Consider the following 15,685-nt stretch of genomic DNA (forward strand, 5'->3'; position numbering starts at 1 on the left):
ATAACAAATTTCATTTTAAGGACATGTTTGGTTCAACTAATATGATTCACGTTTTTATCAAAATACACATAAAAAAGATGTAAAAGTAACTAATAGTTATTTTGGACAACTTACCCCTATCCAAACACGTTCTTACACTAATTGTCTTCTTGAGACCCATTGATGATGCCTGAGCCTGATATAGGTCTGATGCATAAAAGCCAAGGTGGGACCACATACTGAGGAGTCATGATAATTATACACATCATGCATGCACTTGTTCGGACCCATTACTTTTATAACCCCTCCTTTAATTTCCCCTTTTTTTTTTTTCGCTTGTGGTCACTCTTTTGGTGAATTTACAAATTCATATAATGATATAGGAAAATTTTTGGAGATATTCATTTCGAGTGAATTTGCTTAGGAATATTTCTGGAAAATAGCTTGAATAAATAAATTATATATATATAATAATAAACTTTTAAAGCATTAAAGTAGGTGTTATGGTAGTTGGTTTTGTGTTCCTTGGCAATTTAATTGCTTTATCTTCAAACTCAGTCATCCAACCACAAAAAATACCCACATAAGTTTGAAAGAAAAAAACATGGAAAATTGTGAAAACGACAAGAAGATATTTAATGGAGAAATGAGCAATTGGATCCCTCCACCCGCTCGTTGTCCGTCATCATCATCCTCCTTTTCATTATTTTATTATTAAAATTACTATTAAACAAAAACAATTAATTAAGTTTTGTAGAAGAAGACGTTTCCTCGTTTTTCAGCAGTTGGTGACTTTTTGCACCCCTTGTTTCCATTATTTACACACATTATTTTATTTTATACATCTTGGTTTCTTATCCCAACCATTTCAAAAGTTCCTTGATGCTCATCAAGGGGTGTTAGGCTGCATTAGAAAAGAGAGGGTCAAATCAATAGAACTTCCCCTGTTTTGATCTGTTCGCAGGTACTTCTCCCGATAAAAGGCCACAGAAAGATAAAGAGATAACAACAACATGAACATGTTTCACTCCAGTGTTTTTAGTAATAATAATAGTAATAATAATAACGCTCAGAATTAAATTTTATAAAAAAAAATATTTTTTTTTTCAGGAAAATGAGTGGATAATAAGATGAATAAAGATGGGTATCTTTTCCCCCAAGTCTTTTTAACCCCATCTCTCTCTTTAACTCCTTTTTATTCCACTTTCAGTTGGGGTGGAATTGCAGGTGACACTGTGACAGAGAGCTTTTCCTCTTGCAAGTGAAGGCACTGATACAACACTACACACACATGTTTTGACAGGTGTGTAGTTTGATGCATGTATCTATATCTGCTAATGATGTTTACTTCTCTTTAGCCATAACTGTATTTGCTTTGGTGGGTGAGACTATGTGTGCGTGTTGTGTGTACCTCCTTGTCTCTGTCTCTTTCTCTTTCTCTCTGTCCCAAATCCGTTCCTCATAGGTTTCGGGTCATTTTAATTCTAAATTCTTCTTTCCTTTCTGCAGAGACGATCATGAACCACGTGCACACTTCAATTTCCCTCACACCAGGTACTACCTAGCTACTACCATATCATTAATTTCTTTATATAAATTATCAAATCTCTCCCTAACCCCTTTCTCTCTGTCTCTCTCTTCCCTTTATCATAAAGCCTTCAAGTATTTCACACTCCGCTTTCATTTTCAAGTTTTTGACCATGCCATAAAAAGAGTGTGCACCAACATAGGCGAAACCAGTTTCATCTATAACTTAATTTGGAACGAATAAATCAACATATTAAGCGTGTTAAGCTTTTTACATAATTCTTCATTCTCCCCTTCTTCTTCACTTTCTCAGGATCTTTTGTGTCAGAAGACTAACAAATTAGCTTCAATTATCGACAATTGTTTGATGGGTTGATCCAAATTCACACTCCAAATCAGATTCGCGACACAGAAAGGTACAGATACCCCAAATAATCTTGAATGTTAATTTACATATGGTTGCAGTTAATTATGACTTCAGTTCATCGCAATCTTTGATATTATCAGAAACTATGGGTAAATAAAACCTATATAATCACAATTTTAGTCAAGATACAATCATGATGAACTCAAAAAATTTGACTTTGTGGCTAAGATTTTAAAACCTTGGCTATTTCTTTGTGGGCATGTTTTGTTTTATGCTGTGTTCATATGGGATTACTATTATTGAGCATTTTTTTTTTATATTTTTATTTCTATAGGGATGTGATTGTGAAGTAACTTATGCTAACTATTTTTTCAGTGTGAATAAAGAAAAAAATTTCATATGGCGACATATTTTCATAGTAACTCCGAAATTCAAGCCGGTGCTGACGGCCTTCAAACCCTCGTACTAATGAACCCCGGCTACGTCCAATACTCCGACACGCCGCCGCCGCCGCCACCCCACGGCGGAAATATCATGTTCCTCAACTCCGCCACCACCGTCGCCGGCAACACCTCCCTGCAGAGCCTCCCCCACGCGCCGTCCCCCCACACGCAGCAATTCGTCGGGGTGCCGCTGTCGGCCGCCGCGCAAGACCCGCCGCCGTCCATGCACCACGACGTCTCCGCCCTGCATGGCTTCCTGCCGCGCATGCAGTACAACCTGTGGAACACAATTGACCCCGGCGCGGCGGCGCGTGAGGCCTCACGCGCCGCCACCCGGGGGCTGTCGCTGAGCCTGCATGCGCAGCCCGGCGAGGACGTGCGCGCGTCGTCGTCCTCCGCCTCCGGCGCCTCCAACGGCGGCGGCGTGGCGGGGATCCAGAGCGTGCTATTGAGTTCCAAGTATTTGAAGGCCACGCAGGAGCTTCTGGACGAGGTTGTCAATGTTAACAGCGGAATTAAGGTTGAACAAGCGAAGAAGAGCTTCGAGAAAACTAAGGTGGTTGTTGAATCCTCAACCGCCGCTAGCGGCGACGGTTCTGCTGGCGGCGACGGAAGTGGGAAGCGTAGCTCAGAATTGTCAACTACTGAGAGACAAGAAATTCAGATGAAGAAAGCAAAGCTTATCAACATGCTTGATGAGGTACCCTTTTTAATTTTCTATTAATAACTGCATAAATAAATAATGCAAAAACTTGGATGCAGTTCTACGTTTATATTTATTATACGCTGTTCGTGGTTCAGAGTTTTTTTATTTTTTTTTTTCTTGTCAGAGCTATCCCACTAGGACAAAGATTAATCAGAATTGAAGTTTAATCTTGTTCCATTTGCAAAACTTTGCATTGAATGTTAACGTACATAATAAAACTTCAATTCTGATTCTAAGTATTTAGAATTACATCTTAATATTGTCAACTCTTTCAGTTATTAAATATGATTTTGGTGGCTAATGCTCAACCACCCAATAATATTGACATGGGTGCACAAGATTCATCTAATTATTTAAGCTTTAGAAGTGTTAAATTCAAAATTGTAATGGTGATCAAGAGTTTGTTCATGGGTTAATAATTATTTTTGAAGAATAGTTACTATATAGATTTTATTTTGTAGAAACATTATTTTGTGATTAAGTGATAAAAACATATTCTATACATTAATTTTATACTATCATTGGATCACAATATAATAACTATTTTAAAAATTATATCAACAATAATTTTTAATTAGTTGATGGTACAAAATTGATGATTAATAACTTTGTGATTTGTAATTAATGTATCTGAAATTTTTGGGGTTGAAGGTGGAGCAAAGGTACAGGCAGTACCACAGCCAGATGCAGATTGTGATATCCTCATTTGAGCAAGCTGCGGGTATAGGATCTGCGAGGACGTACACTGCACTTGCACTGCAAACAATTTCAAAGCAATTTCGGTGTTTGAAGGATGCTATAACGGGGCAAATTAGAGCTGCAAACAAGAGTTTGGGAGAAGAAGATTGTTTGGGGGGCAAAATTGAAGGGTCTAGGCTCAAATATGTTGACCATCATCTAAGGCAACAGAGAGCTATTCAGCAATTGGGAATGATCCATCACAATGCTTGGAGACCCCAGAGAGGGTTGCCAGAGAGATCGGTTTCTGTCCTACGTGCTTGGCTCTTTGAACACTTTCTGCACCCGTAAGAACACCATGATTTTCATGTTTCAAAATTTTTTGATCTTGTACTTTGAAGGTTCTTTGTGTTGAAACAACTTGAGTTTGGTTGGTTTCAGTTACCCCAAGGACTCGGACAAACACATGCTTGCAAAACAAACAGGGCTTACCAGGAGCCAGGTAAAACCATTACTGTTTAAGAATTCTTCTTTCTCTTAGATCCCTTTTGGGTAATTTTTAGAAAACACTTTTAAGGGAGAAAAATATGAAAGAAAATGAAATAAACTTTCTATTGACTTGTGCGTAAATTAATTTATAAAAGTTCTATCTTATTTTTAACTTATTCATACACTAGTTGAAAAAAAATTATTTTAAAACTATTTATTTTTCATATCGTCTTTCTTCAGTGTTTACAGAAAAATTAATCTAAATAGACACTTAATCATAGTTAAAGATGAGTAATAGTTAAACACTCTTTCTTATGTACTTTTTATTATTAGTTAAAATTTATTAAAAATTATAAAATGAAAGGGGTTAACTAAACTGTAAGCCAGAAATTTTTATAATATCTAATACACCCTGGTCAATAATAAAAATTTGTCTTAAAAATAGCATGTTAAATAATACGTTGTTGACACTTGTTATATTTTAGCACGATAAATGTTAACAAGCTAGAGATTCTGTCATCTTATCTTATGTACTCTTTGTTATTTTCTGAAATTTATTAAAATTCACCAAATTTAATTAATAATTTGCATTTCACATTGAAACATTGATCATGTTAATGAATGTCTGGTAATGGAACAGGTTTCAAATTGGTTCATAAATGCAAGAGTTAGGCTCTGGAAGCCAATGGTGGAGGAAATGTACTTGGAGGAGATGAAAGAGCATGAACTAAATGGGTCTGAGGAGAAATCAAGCAAGAGTGGTGAAGATCCTGCTTTGAAAACACCAACCTCACAAGAGAAACGTCCTACCTCAGAAATCGAATCTAAAAGCTTCAGTTCCAAACAAGATGTTTCCAAAAGCCACAACACTCAAATAGCTTCAACTTCACCATCAACATCACCTACTGGGGGAAATCTCAAGAACCAATCAGGATTCAGTTTCATGGGATCATCAGAGCTAGATGGAATCACACAAGGAAGTCCTAAGAAACCAAGGAACCATGAAATTCTACACTCTTCGAACTTGGATGTGAAATCCAATGAGGCAAGCAATGAACAACTTTCAATGGACGAGAGACAAAGCAGGGATGGATACTCTTTTATGGGAAACCAAACAAATTTCATTAGTGGTTTTGGACAATACCCTATGGAGGAAATTGGTAGGTTTGATGCTGAGCAATTCACACCAAGGTTTCCAGGTAATGGAGTTTCCTTAACTCTTGGTCTTCCACATTGTGACACATTGTCAGGGACACACCAAACCTTTCTCCCAAACCAAAACATTCAACTAGGAAGAGGGTTGGACATTGGTGAACCAAACCAGTTTGGTGCCTTGAACAATTCCACTTCTCACTCTTCAGCAGCATTTGAGAGCATCAACATGCAGAACCCGAAGAGGTTTGCTGCACAATTGCTACCAGACTTTGTGGCCTAAATAGATAGTTGGTAACATTGGTTATATATGGGTTAAGGGTCTCTCATATTTTCTTCTAATCCATGTGCTTGTTATGGGGAGTAGTGATAAATCTTAGTGTAAAGAAAGAAGGAAATTTACTCTAGTATAGGTTTATACCTTTGCATAGAACCATTTGAGTTCTTAGATAGTTTAGAGATTTGAAAGTATATGGTTATTTGAGGTTGTATATTATTTTTGTAATTTTTGAAAATGGGATAGATGGGTTGGTGTCATAAAATTTCAATTGGTAAAGATAAGAATATATCTTCGATTGAGAGTATATGTCATGTAATATTTTGCAAATGCTCACTCACCTTTGTTTTTCAGAGTAAGGAACCTGCTTATGCTTTGGTGGCTTTCATAAATCAAACAAAATGGAATATTGAAATAAGAAATTATATTTACATAAAAGATTCCCAGTGGGGCTTTGCATTAGTGGTTTTTGCCTTCATGTGTTGGGGCATAGGGAGTTATTAGCAAAGGCACAAGTGGAGCAATGTGGTAAGGAATGCTTGCCTAATTAAAGGAAGATTCTCCTCATTTATTTTGTTGTGGCATGGGAGTAAGGAAAATGATGGTTGCCCAAACTCTAAATGACATCTCTATATAATACAAAGATCTTTCATAGTCATATATCATTATTTAATATTATGACTATGATTATATTTTTTTATCAATTCATAGAAGCATTATATAGAAAGGATACAAATTTATATACAATTACTAAAAAGAAACATATCATCTTCAAAAACAATAATTGTATTTTATTTATCCAAGACAACACGATGGATAAATAAAGAAGAGTTAATCACCTATACACTATTAATATAAAGTATTTTTATACTGGTAACTAATTATATTTTTTAATTGTACCATGTCATTGTAAACACATTTACTTTTAACAGTGACATGACACAATTAAAAGATATAATTAATTGCTAATGTAAAAAACTTTACATTAATAGTGTATAGATGATTAACTCAATAAAAAATAGCCATATAATAAAGATTAGATCCCCTGTCTATATAGTTAGCTTAAGCCAACATATATGCTGGCTTAATCAAAATTGAGAAACCTTCACCAATTCACTCCTAATTTTGCTTAAGCCACAACTTTCTCACTTAAGCCAAACCTTAGAGAATTATGTGCAGCCTGAAATTGGCTTAAGCTAAAAAGATTTCGCTTAAGCCAATATACCTTCTTTCTTCTTCCTACATTTTGAAACAAGCAACAGACAACCCTCATCCCCAACACATCTCAAATTAGTTTAAAGTACACACTGTTGGGCTAGATAACCATTGAACAAATGTGTAACTAAAATTTGGTTCAAAAGCTTTCATCCAAGACCAACTATAGAACAAAGTATCTTGAATGATATTGTCTCTATGAAAATATTTACCTGTGAAAATGACGTGGTTTCTGTGATTCCAAATAACCCAAACTATCACACGACATATACTTCCATTTTTTCTTCACATCGATAGAATATTTATAGATATCATGCTGCCAGAAGTGCATGACTGCTGACTCTGGCAAAGTTGTAGAGATATTCACCCATGAATAGCAAAGCTTCCATATTTCGTCTACCTTTTCTCAACAAACAAAATAGGATCCAAGGTTTCATCTTCACACTAACAGAACTTGCATTTAATGTCATTAGGCATTGCTACATTCCTCTTCATTATGTTATCTCTTGTGGGCAACTTGTTGTTCATCACTCTTCATAAATAAATAAATAAAAACTTAGAGTTTTGGTGGGCCATTGATTCTCCAAATGTGTGAGAAAATATCCATTTGTTGGCTACCCAATATTTCAGCACTTTGAACTTTATATGTTGATCTAATTGAGTATAAGCTTGTAGGTTCAGTTGTCCAAAGCCACCTTTCTGTTTCTCCATATGTTATAGTAGTCTTCAATAATATTCCCTACAACAATCAATCCTGACTCCACTCAAAACAATTCCTTCTCCAACAAAAATTCCACTTCCAATTTTCTCCTAAGTCCTACCCACATTCCCATATTTGCTATCATCTCTTCTTTTTGTTGGGAGATCAAATATAGTCTAGGAAGTATGTGTGCTAATGACTTTGGGCCAGCCCACCTATCATGCCAAAATTTTGTTTTCCCCACCCTCTAACTTTCAAATCTATCATTATCAAACCAATGTGCATCATTTTGCCTTCCACATACACTAACAAAATCCCTCCACTAAATAGAAGAATTTTTCCCATCATCTTGATCATTTAAACCCCTCCATCCTCTATATTTTGATTCCAATATATTACTCCACAAAGAACCCCTTTGATAAAAGAGCTCCCATTTCCACTTTACTAGAAACACCTCATTAAAGATAGGAATTCTTTTGATTCCCAATCTCCCATGGTTTTCTGGCAAACAAATTTTATCCCAACTCACCCAAACGATTTTCTTTCTACCCACCTCACTACCCTCACAAAAAATTCCTTGGGATACTAACAATTCTCCTCATCACAATTTTGGCATTTTAAAGAAAAGAAAGGTAAAGTAGAGGTAAAGAAGATAACACTGACTTAATGAGACACACTCCCCACAAAAGACATAATTTTGTGTTTCCAACCCGACATTTTTTTCTCAAATTTTTTAACATGTTTTCAAATTTATTCTCTCCTAAGGTTACCTCTAATAAGAATGCTAGATACTCAAAAGTAAATAATAGAAATTTACAATTAAGAAAATTGGCATACCTTAGAACTATGTATGTGATGATTGATGGTTTGTTTGTTTGGGTACATGAAAAAACGATATGTATGAAGCCGAGAGTTATAATTTCACTACTGTTATACTAATTATTAGATATAATCTCTCAAATTAAAATAAAATAGAAATGTTGGATAAAATAGCCTGAATTATTATTTGTTTTATTTTAAACAATCCAAGCATAATTAATTAAATTCCATTTTAGATTATTTGATTTAAGAATTTTTCTTCATTTTATCATAAGAAAAATGGTTAATTTATCCATCCACGAATTGATTATAATAAAGTGATATTAATTGTAGTTGATTTTAATAATAATTACAATAAAGTTATTTGACTAAATATATACAAATTAATCGAAAAGTGCAAACAGTAGTTACTTGTAAAGAAAAAAAATTGGTACACAATAAATGTTAGTTAACATCTGGAGAGTAAAAGAGAAAGAAGTGTAAATATAATTTATATATGATAGGAAGAGAGAGAGAGAGATGTTTGATGAAATTTTTAATATATAAAAATATTTTATATTAACACTCTAATTGTAGTTAAATAAAATAAAATAATTGCAAAATATGAAAGAGATTATGGTTCTTTTTTATTTATTCACATTACAATAATTACTACAAGATTTGAAATTTATTTTGACAGAAACATCTTTTATTAAAATTAGTTTTCGTTGTGTATCAGAAATACAACATAAATTAGTTTTCATAAAAGTCCTTTTGTGAAAAAAGAAAAATTGCAGTTTTTTTTTTAAGGCAAAGGGATGGTGCGAATAATAACACCCTTTTTATAATCTTTTATGTTAGACACTGCCTTGGACCCAAAATTTTGATACTGCAAGCCCTTCTATATAATTTTTTTTAACTCTCTGTCTCTAATGGGATGAGAAAAAAATTGTTAAATCCAAGCTTGGTATGTTCTGCATTTTTTCCTTCTTTCTTTCCCTATGTTGGGCCCAAAACCCATGAAAAATTAGGCCTCATCCAAAGACCACAAACGCTTCTACAACATCAATTTGGATTTGTGTGAGTGGAGTGCAACCCCTTCTTCTCAATTATCACCATCGTGACGTTTATATAAGAGAGGAGTTTCATTCCTCCATTTTCACACCTATCCCAAAATTCTTCCCTAACACCATTCCATCCCTTGGTTGTGCTTCACAAAGAAAGGCATCCAAATATTTGATTGTAACAACCCAATATAACATGCCTTGATGAACTTTACATTGGGGTAGGTAAACTTATAGCTATCTAAAACTCTAATAAAAGACTTCCTGATTCAAATATGAGAGTTATTATTCACACCCCATGTTATTTAAAACCCTCACCTTTTCCATTTTTTTAAAATAAAAATACCCTTAATGTTGGACATCCCCATAACTTAATGGAGATATGTTTTCATTATTTATCTTAAAAATTTACACAACACAAATAAGTTTATGATGTGTATCGGATTAAGATACACTTTTTGTTTGTATATTCGAATCAAATACACAATAAAAATTTGTTTTCATCATTGTACATCAAAGAGCAACTTAAACATATTTTCATTGTTCTTTGATGCACAACCAAAATAAATTATCATTGTATCTTGATGAGATTCACAATAAAAACAAGTTTTTATTATGTATCCCGCCAATATATATTACAAAAAGTTGTTTCCATTGTGTTTAGGGAGTGTAACGTTAAGGGTATTTTTATAAAAAAATATGAAAAAAGGATTAGGTTTAATTAATCTTTGAGGTGTGAATAGCAACCCCTTCAAAATTTAAGTATTTTTCCCTCTCTTGATGACCCAACATGTTTGGCTAGTAGACGTGCTCATATAAGACTTAATAAAACCTGCAATAGAAAATTTATAATTTCTTCTCTATAAATCAAAATAATTATATTAAATGAGAGAGTATTTAAGAATTATTCTACAATAAGATTATTTTTTAGGAGCTTTTCTTTTAAAAGAATGTTTTTAGGAATTTTCTTAATTTTTTTCTTCTTTCAATCTATCCTTTCCAATTTTATTTCTAAACTGATTTTATACATTTTTTTAAAATATAAATAATTAAAAATATTTTTATATGATAATATAATTATTTATCTTAAATTTAAATTATAATTTATATTTTTAAAAATATTTATTTATTAAGAATTTTAATTATAATATAATTTTTATATTTTTAAAAGTATTTATTTATTATACATTTAAGTCATATAAAATAAACATTTTTTTCGTGTATTATTTAGATGAGATTACTAGTAATAATAATAAACAATAATAGTCAAAATAAGAACATAAGCAACTAAGCCGAAGAAGCAAATCGAGTTGCATAAGTGGATTATAGTGAAATGAAGTTGAAAGTTTGGGTTACATCCATTTTACGTTGGGCCATGTTATCCTTAGTGTCTCTTTTTCTCTTCCCACTTCTCACTCCCCACATATTTTGTTTTGTTTTTTTAAATACCCTTGATAAAAATAAATTTTCATTTTGCTAACTTTTTTAAAAGATCCAAGGGACTGAAGTAAACATTTTTAATAAGGATTGAATTCACCCTCATCTAGAATAAGTCATTTATTTTAACACTGTGAATCACTTCTACCTTTTACCTTTGAAAACAATTAAATTTGTATGAAGGTATATAATGATCGGTCTTGGAACAACGGAAATGCTATCTCTAAGTGCTTGGTTGTTTTTAAGAGAGATCCATAAACTAAACTTAAATCAATTAAAACAAAGATGATTTTAGTCATGAGAGTCAATTAATTGAACTATTAAAGTCAATTTTTTATTAATTAAACTATTTTTCAAGAATTAGTTAAAGAATTTTCAATTGTTTCAAATTGATTAAACACCATCTTAATCAATCAAAATAGAATACTACTTTTCTTTTGAAGACAAAACAAGTCGTGTGTAATTGATTAAACTAACTTTTGATCTATTAAATCAAAAGTAATGAATTTTATCAAAAATACCATTTTAGCTAGCCTATGTAGTGGAGTACTGAAACCAAGTAAATCTATTTTATGAATTTAACAATGTAAAAAGACTGGTACATTCTACATATGGTAGCTTACTCCCTTTAATTTAAACTTATAAAACTAATTTTAAGCCTTTGGCACACACATTACAAACACATAGTATCTCCTAAGCACTTAACAAACCTATGACACAAATAAAGTAAAATTACATCACCATAAAAAATTTAAAGATATGTTTAAGATACAAGACAAAGAAAACATCATAGGATAAATACTCAAGTTATTGGGTAATTTTTATTTAGTATATTGTTTAGTGAATAGTAGACACACAAACAAAAGTGATGTTAAATTTATTAAAATATCTTTTTAATGTTAATTATGATAATGAATTATTATTATTATTATAATTATTATTATTATTACTACTACTACTACTATTTTAATGGGACAATAATGACACAAATTGTTATAACTATAATAATAATGGTGGAATTGTAACGTAATAAGTATTTCAGAAGGTCATGGGTGATTTAGTTGGCCAGAACGGGTCGTTCCTAAACTGGAACGGACCGTTCCAAACTACTAAATAGGCCTATAAATCCTAGACTAGAACGGGCCGTTCCAAACATGGTTGTTGTGAGTTAAATTCAACTCTAGAATGGGTCGTTCTAGACGTGCCAGAACGGGCCATTCTGCATGTGAATTTTACACATGACGAAGGAGCCCAGAACGGGCCGTTCTGGATTCAAAACAAGCCGTTCTGGCCACTCCTGATCTCTATAAATAGGCGTTGAGGAGGGAGAGAAAGGGAAAGAAAGAGAGAGAGGAAGGGAGAGAAGTTTAGAGAGAAGGGCTCTGGTCCGCTAGGAAGCTTACTTTTGGAGGATTGAAGTCCGGGAGTCGAGCTTTGGAGGAAACTTCTTCGTCTTCTCATTTCTTGGCTATTTTGAGCCAATTTTCAGGTAAGAGAAGTTAGATTGTATGTTGTTTGGTTATGTGTGAGTTTAGGAACTCATATGTGTTAGAAATTTTATTTCTAATAATCATTGTGGGCTACATATATTATTTGTAGTATTTATATTAGTTATTTACATTTAGTTGGGTTCAATAAAAGTGATCTAATTTTAGTGAGCCTTTAGACTGCCAACAGGAAAAGCTGATATGGGCCCAAATATGTGGAAACCAGATTTGGCCCGTTAGGGGTTAATGGGAACCCTAATAGGTTTAAAATCATAAAGATGGTCATGGTCTCTAATATGCCAAATCAGAAACACACGTCTCTCTATCTCCCCATCAGAAGAGTAACATCAAGTCCCATCAAGGAATCCAGTGATTTGGCTGAGGAAGATCATTGCACCAAAAGACTATTCCGCTGCAACCTTTTGATCAACGTCAATGGATACAGGTACGTATTATTAACATTAACTTTGTAATCTGAGACAACGGTTCTTAATATTGATAAATGGAAAATTTCTATTTGGCTTAAGAAATTTATCCCAACAAGTAGTATCAGAGCCGCCGTTGTTATTAGGTTATGGGGTTCTAAAGCGTATTGTTACAATTTTTTTTTCTCTCTTCATTGATAATACGTGTCGTTGGTCATTTTTTTTGCTTCAATTTGGTTTAATTGATTATACAGATAAAGAGATCGATTAAAAATTGAATTTTTATTAAAGAGAATTTTTGTGAAATTGTATAATTTTCTGTGAATGTTATAAATTTGTATATGTAACAATTTTTTAATGATCCTGAAGACATTGTCAAATGTAGAAATTTTTTGAATTTTTAATTTTCTCACCGGAAGTGAGATAATTGTGCAACAATGCAATAAAGAAATATTTTCTCACCAAAAGTGAGTTAATTGTGCAACAGTGCAATAAAGAAATATTTTTTCACCAGAAGTGAGTTAATTGTGCAACAATGAAATAAAAGAATATTTTTCTCGCCGGAAGTGGGAAAATAATATTATGTTTGATCCTTTGAGTACCACCTGAAGTGGGATTTTTTGTTTTTGTCAAAATCATTGTTGTTATATTAAATGATATTTGGAAAAATTATATGATTAATATATTGAATTCCACATTATCGATTTTTTTAATGGCATTCACGTAAGAATTATTTTCTTGAAATTTGATTGATATTATGTTCAAATTTAAATTGATATATATATATATATATATATATATATATATATCAAATTTGAGTGCGAATGTTGACAGATTATAGACCCTCTTTATTAATTAATTTTGTCTGGTAATTTTTAATTAAATAAATTGATGTAATATATTGCCAAAGCAATCCCTATTATACAAATTAATTTGATTAAAAATTACAATAGATGTTAGTATGAGATTATTTATGCAATTTGTGCTCATCCCAAAGGAAGAAACAATTTGGCCAAATAATAACATGCCTGTGATGATAAATATGTGACAATTATAAAGTTACAATCATGTAAATAATAGTCGGTCCAAAGAAAGACTATTATTTGACAGAATTAATTGTCAATATTTGATCGTTGCATTGAGAGTACCACTAACAAGTTAATTTGTATGTCCAAAGACAAAGAATTAATGTTGTGCTCGGTATCTTATAATGGGTCTATTATGTAAATAATCTGTATGCTTTATTTATTTTATTTTACTGTGAGCATGTAATTAAACTAATTTTTTTTTATCTATGTTCTATTACAGTTGTTGTTGCTAGTGCTGTTAACTTATCTGCTCAAATTAATTGTATACCCATGCTTAATGGGACAAACTTTAAGGCCTGGAAGGAAGCAGTTGAGATAATTCTTGGTTGTATGGATCTTGATCTTGCACTTCGGGCTGAGAAACCCACTCTAAATCCGGAAAACCCGGATGAGGATAAGGTTGAAAAGTGGGAACGCTCAAACCGAATGTGTTTGATGATCATGAAGCGATCTGTTCCAGAAGTTTTTCGGGGCTCTATTTTTGAGAGCCACAATGCTAAAGGTTTCCTTGATGCCGTTGAGCAGTATTTCACCAGTAATGAGAAAGCTGATGCAAGAAGTTTGCTTGCTAAACTTATCTCTATGAGATACAAAGGTAAAGGAAACATAAGGGAGTACATTATGGAAATGTCTAATCTCGCGTCAAAACTAAAAGCACTAAAGTTAGAGCTGTCTGATGACTTGCTCGTGCATCTAGTTTTGATTTCTCTTCCTACACATTTTGGAAAATTCAAGGTGAGTTATAATACTCAGAAAGACAAAGGGACCTTGAATGAATTGATTTCTCACTGTGTGCAAGAGGAGGAAAGGCAGCAAAGAGAAAAGACTGAAAGTGCTCATTTAGCGACAAGCTCTCAGAATAGGAAGAGAAAAAATAATAAGGATGTTGTAGAAAGGACTTCTCAACAAAAGAAAGTCAAAAAGGATGAGAACACACGTACTTGCTTCTTCTGCAAGAAGCCTGGGCACATGAAGAAAGAGTGTCCCAAGTACGCCTCTTGGCGTGTAAAGAAAGGTAATTTTCTCTCTTTTGTTTGTTCTGAAGTTAATTTAGCTTTTGTACCACATGATACTTGGTGGGTAAATTCTGGTGCTACTACTCACATTAGTGTATCCATGCAGGGTTGCCTTTGGAGTCGACCGCCAAGTGATAATGAAAGATTTATATATGTGGGTGATGGCAATAAGGTCACAGTGGAGGTTATTGGAACATTTAGATTACAGTTAAAAACTGGATTTCATTTGGATTTATTTGAGACTTTTGTTGTACCGTCTTTTAGGCGGAATTTAATTTCTATTTCTAGTTTGGACAAATTTGGTTTTTCTTGTTCATTCGAAAATAATAAATTTAGCCTCTATCAAAATTCAAATGTTGTTGGTTCTAGTTATTTAATTGATAATTTATACTTACTAGATGTAGTTAGTTCCAATAAAGAAAATTTTAACATTGATTCTCGTGGTACGAAGCGTAAAATAAATGAGAACTCAGCCACCTTATGGCATAAGCGTTTAGGCCATATCTCTAAACAGAGAATTCAGAGGCTTGTGTCGGATGAGATTCTTGAACCCTTTAACTTGTCAGACTTTGAGGTTTGCGTTGAATGTATTAAGGGTAAACAAACAAATTCTAGAAAATCAGGTGCCGAAAGGGCTAAGGACGTTTTGGAATTAATTCACACGGATATTTGTGGACCATTCCCTACGGCATCTTGGAATGGACAACAATATTTCATTATGTTCATAGATGATTATTCAAGGAACGGCTACCTATTTTTAATTCATGAGAAGTCTCAATCCCTAGATATTTTCAAATCTTTTAAAGCTGAAGTTGAGCTTCAACTTGGAAAGAAAAT

The 15,685-nt window shown here is 33.0% G+C and overlaps 2 protein-coding genes across 3 annotated transcripts; both read left to right on the plus strand.

The window, feature by feature from the left end:
- Positions 1–825: 825 nt before the first annotated feature.
- LOC109818108 (BEL1-like homeodomain protein 1) lies at positions 826–5,925 on the plus strand. Of its 2 annotated transcripts, XM_020383508.3 has the most exons (8): positions 826–943; positions 1,190–1,282; positions 1,489–1,533; positions 1,820–1,922; positions 2,249–3,016; positions 3,674–4,047; positions 4,142–4,202; positions 4,830–5,925. In XM_020383508.3, exons 5-8 carry the CDS (start codon positions 2,273–2,275, stop codon positions 5,622–5,624), a joined length of 1,974 nt encoding a protein of 657 aa, XP_020239097.1. In that variant the 5' UTR covers positions 826–943; positions 1,190–1,282; positions 1,489–1,533; positions 1,820–1,922; positions 2,249–2,272; the 3' UTR covers positions 5,625–5,925. The 2 variants fall into 2 exon arrangements, with proteins under 2 accessions (XP_020239097.1, XP_082917353.1); XM_083061227.1 differs by lacking the exon at positions 826–943 and having other exon boundaries at positions 1,103–1,282.
- A 153-nt stretch (positions 5,926–6,078) lies between these two features.
- LOC145950176 (uncharacterized) lies at positions 6,079–15,447 on the plus strand. Its single transcript, XM_083061228.1, has 3 exons — positions 6,079–12,764; positions 14,053–14,847; positions 14,955–15,447. Exons 1-3 carry the CDS (start codon positions 12,755–12,757, stop codon positions 14,981–14,983), a joined length of 834 nt encoding a protein of 277 aa, XP_082917354.1. The 5' UTR covers positions 6,079–12,754; the 3' UTR covers positions 14,984–15,447.
- The last annotated feature ends 238 nt before the right edge of the window (positions 15,448–15,685 follow it).

This window comes from Cajanus cajan, chromosome 7, assembly GCF_000230855.2.
Source record: "Cajanus cajan strain Asha chromosome 7, NIPB_CcT2T_4, whole genome shotgun sequence".
Taxonomy (NCBI): Eukaryota; Viridiplantae; Streptophyta; class Magnoliopsida; order Fabales; family Fabaceae; genus Cajanus; species Cajanus cajan.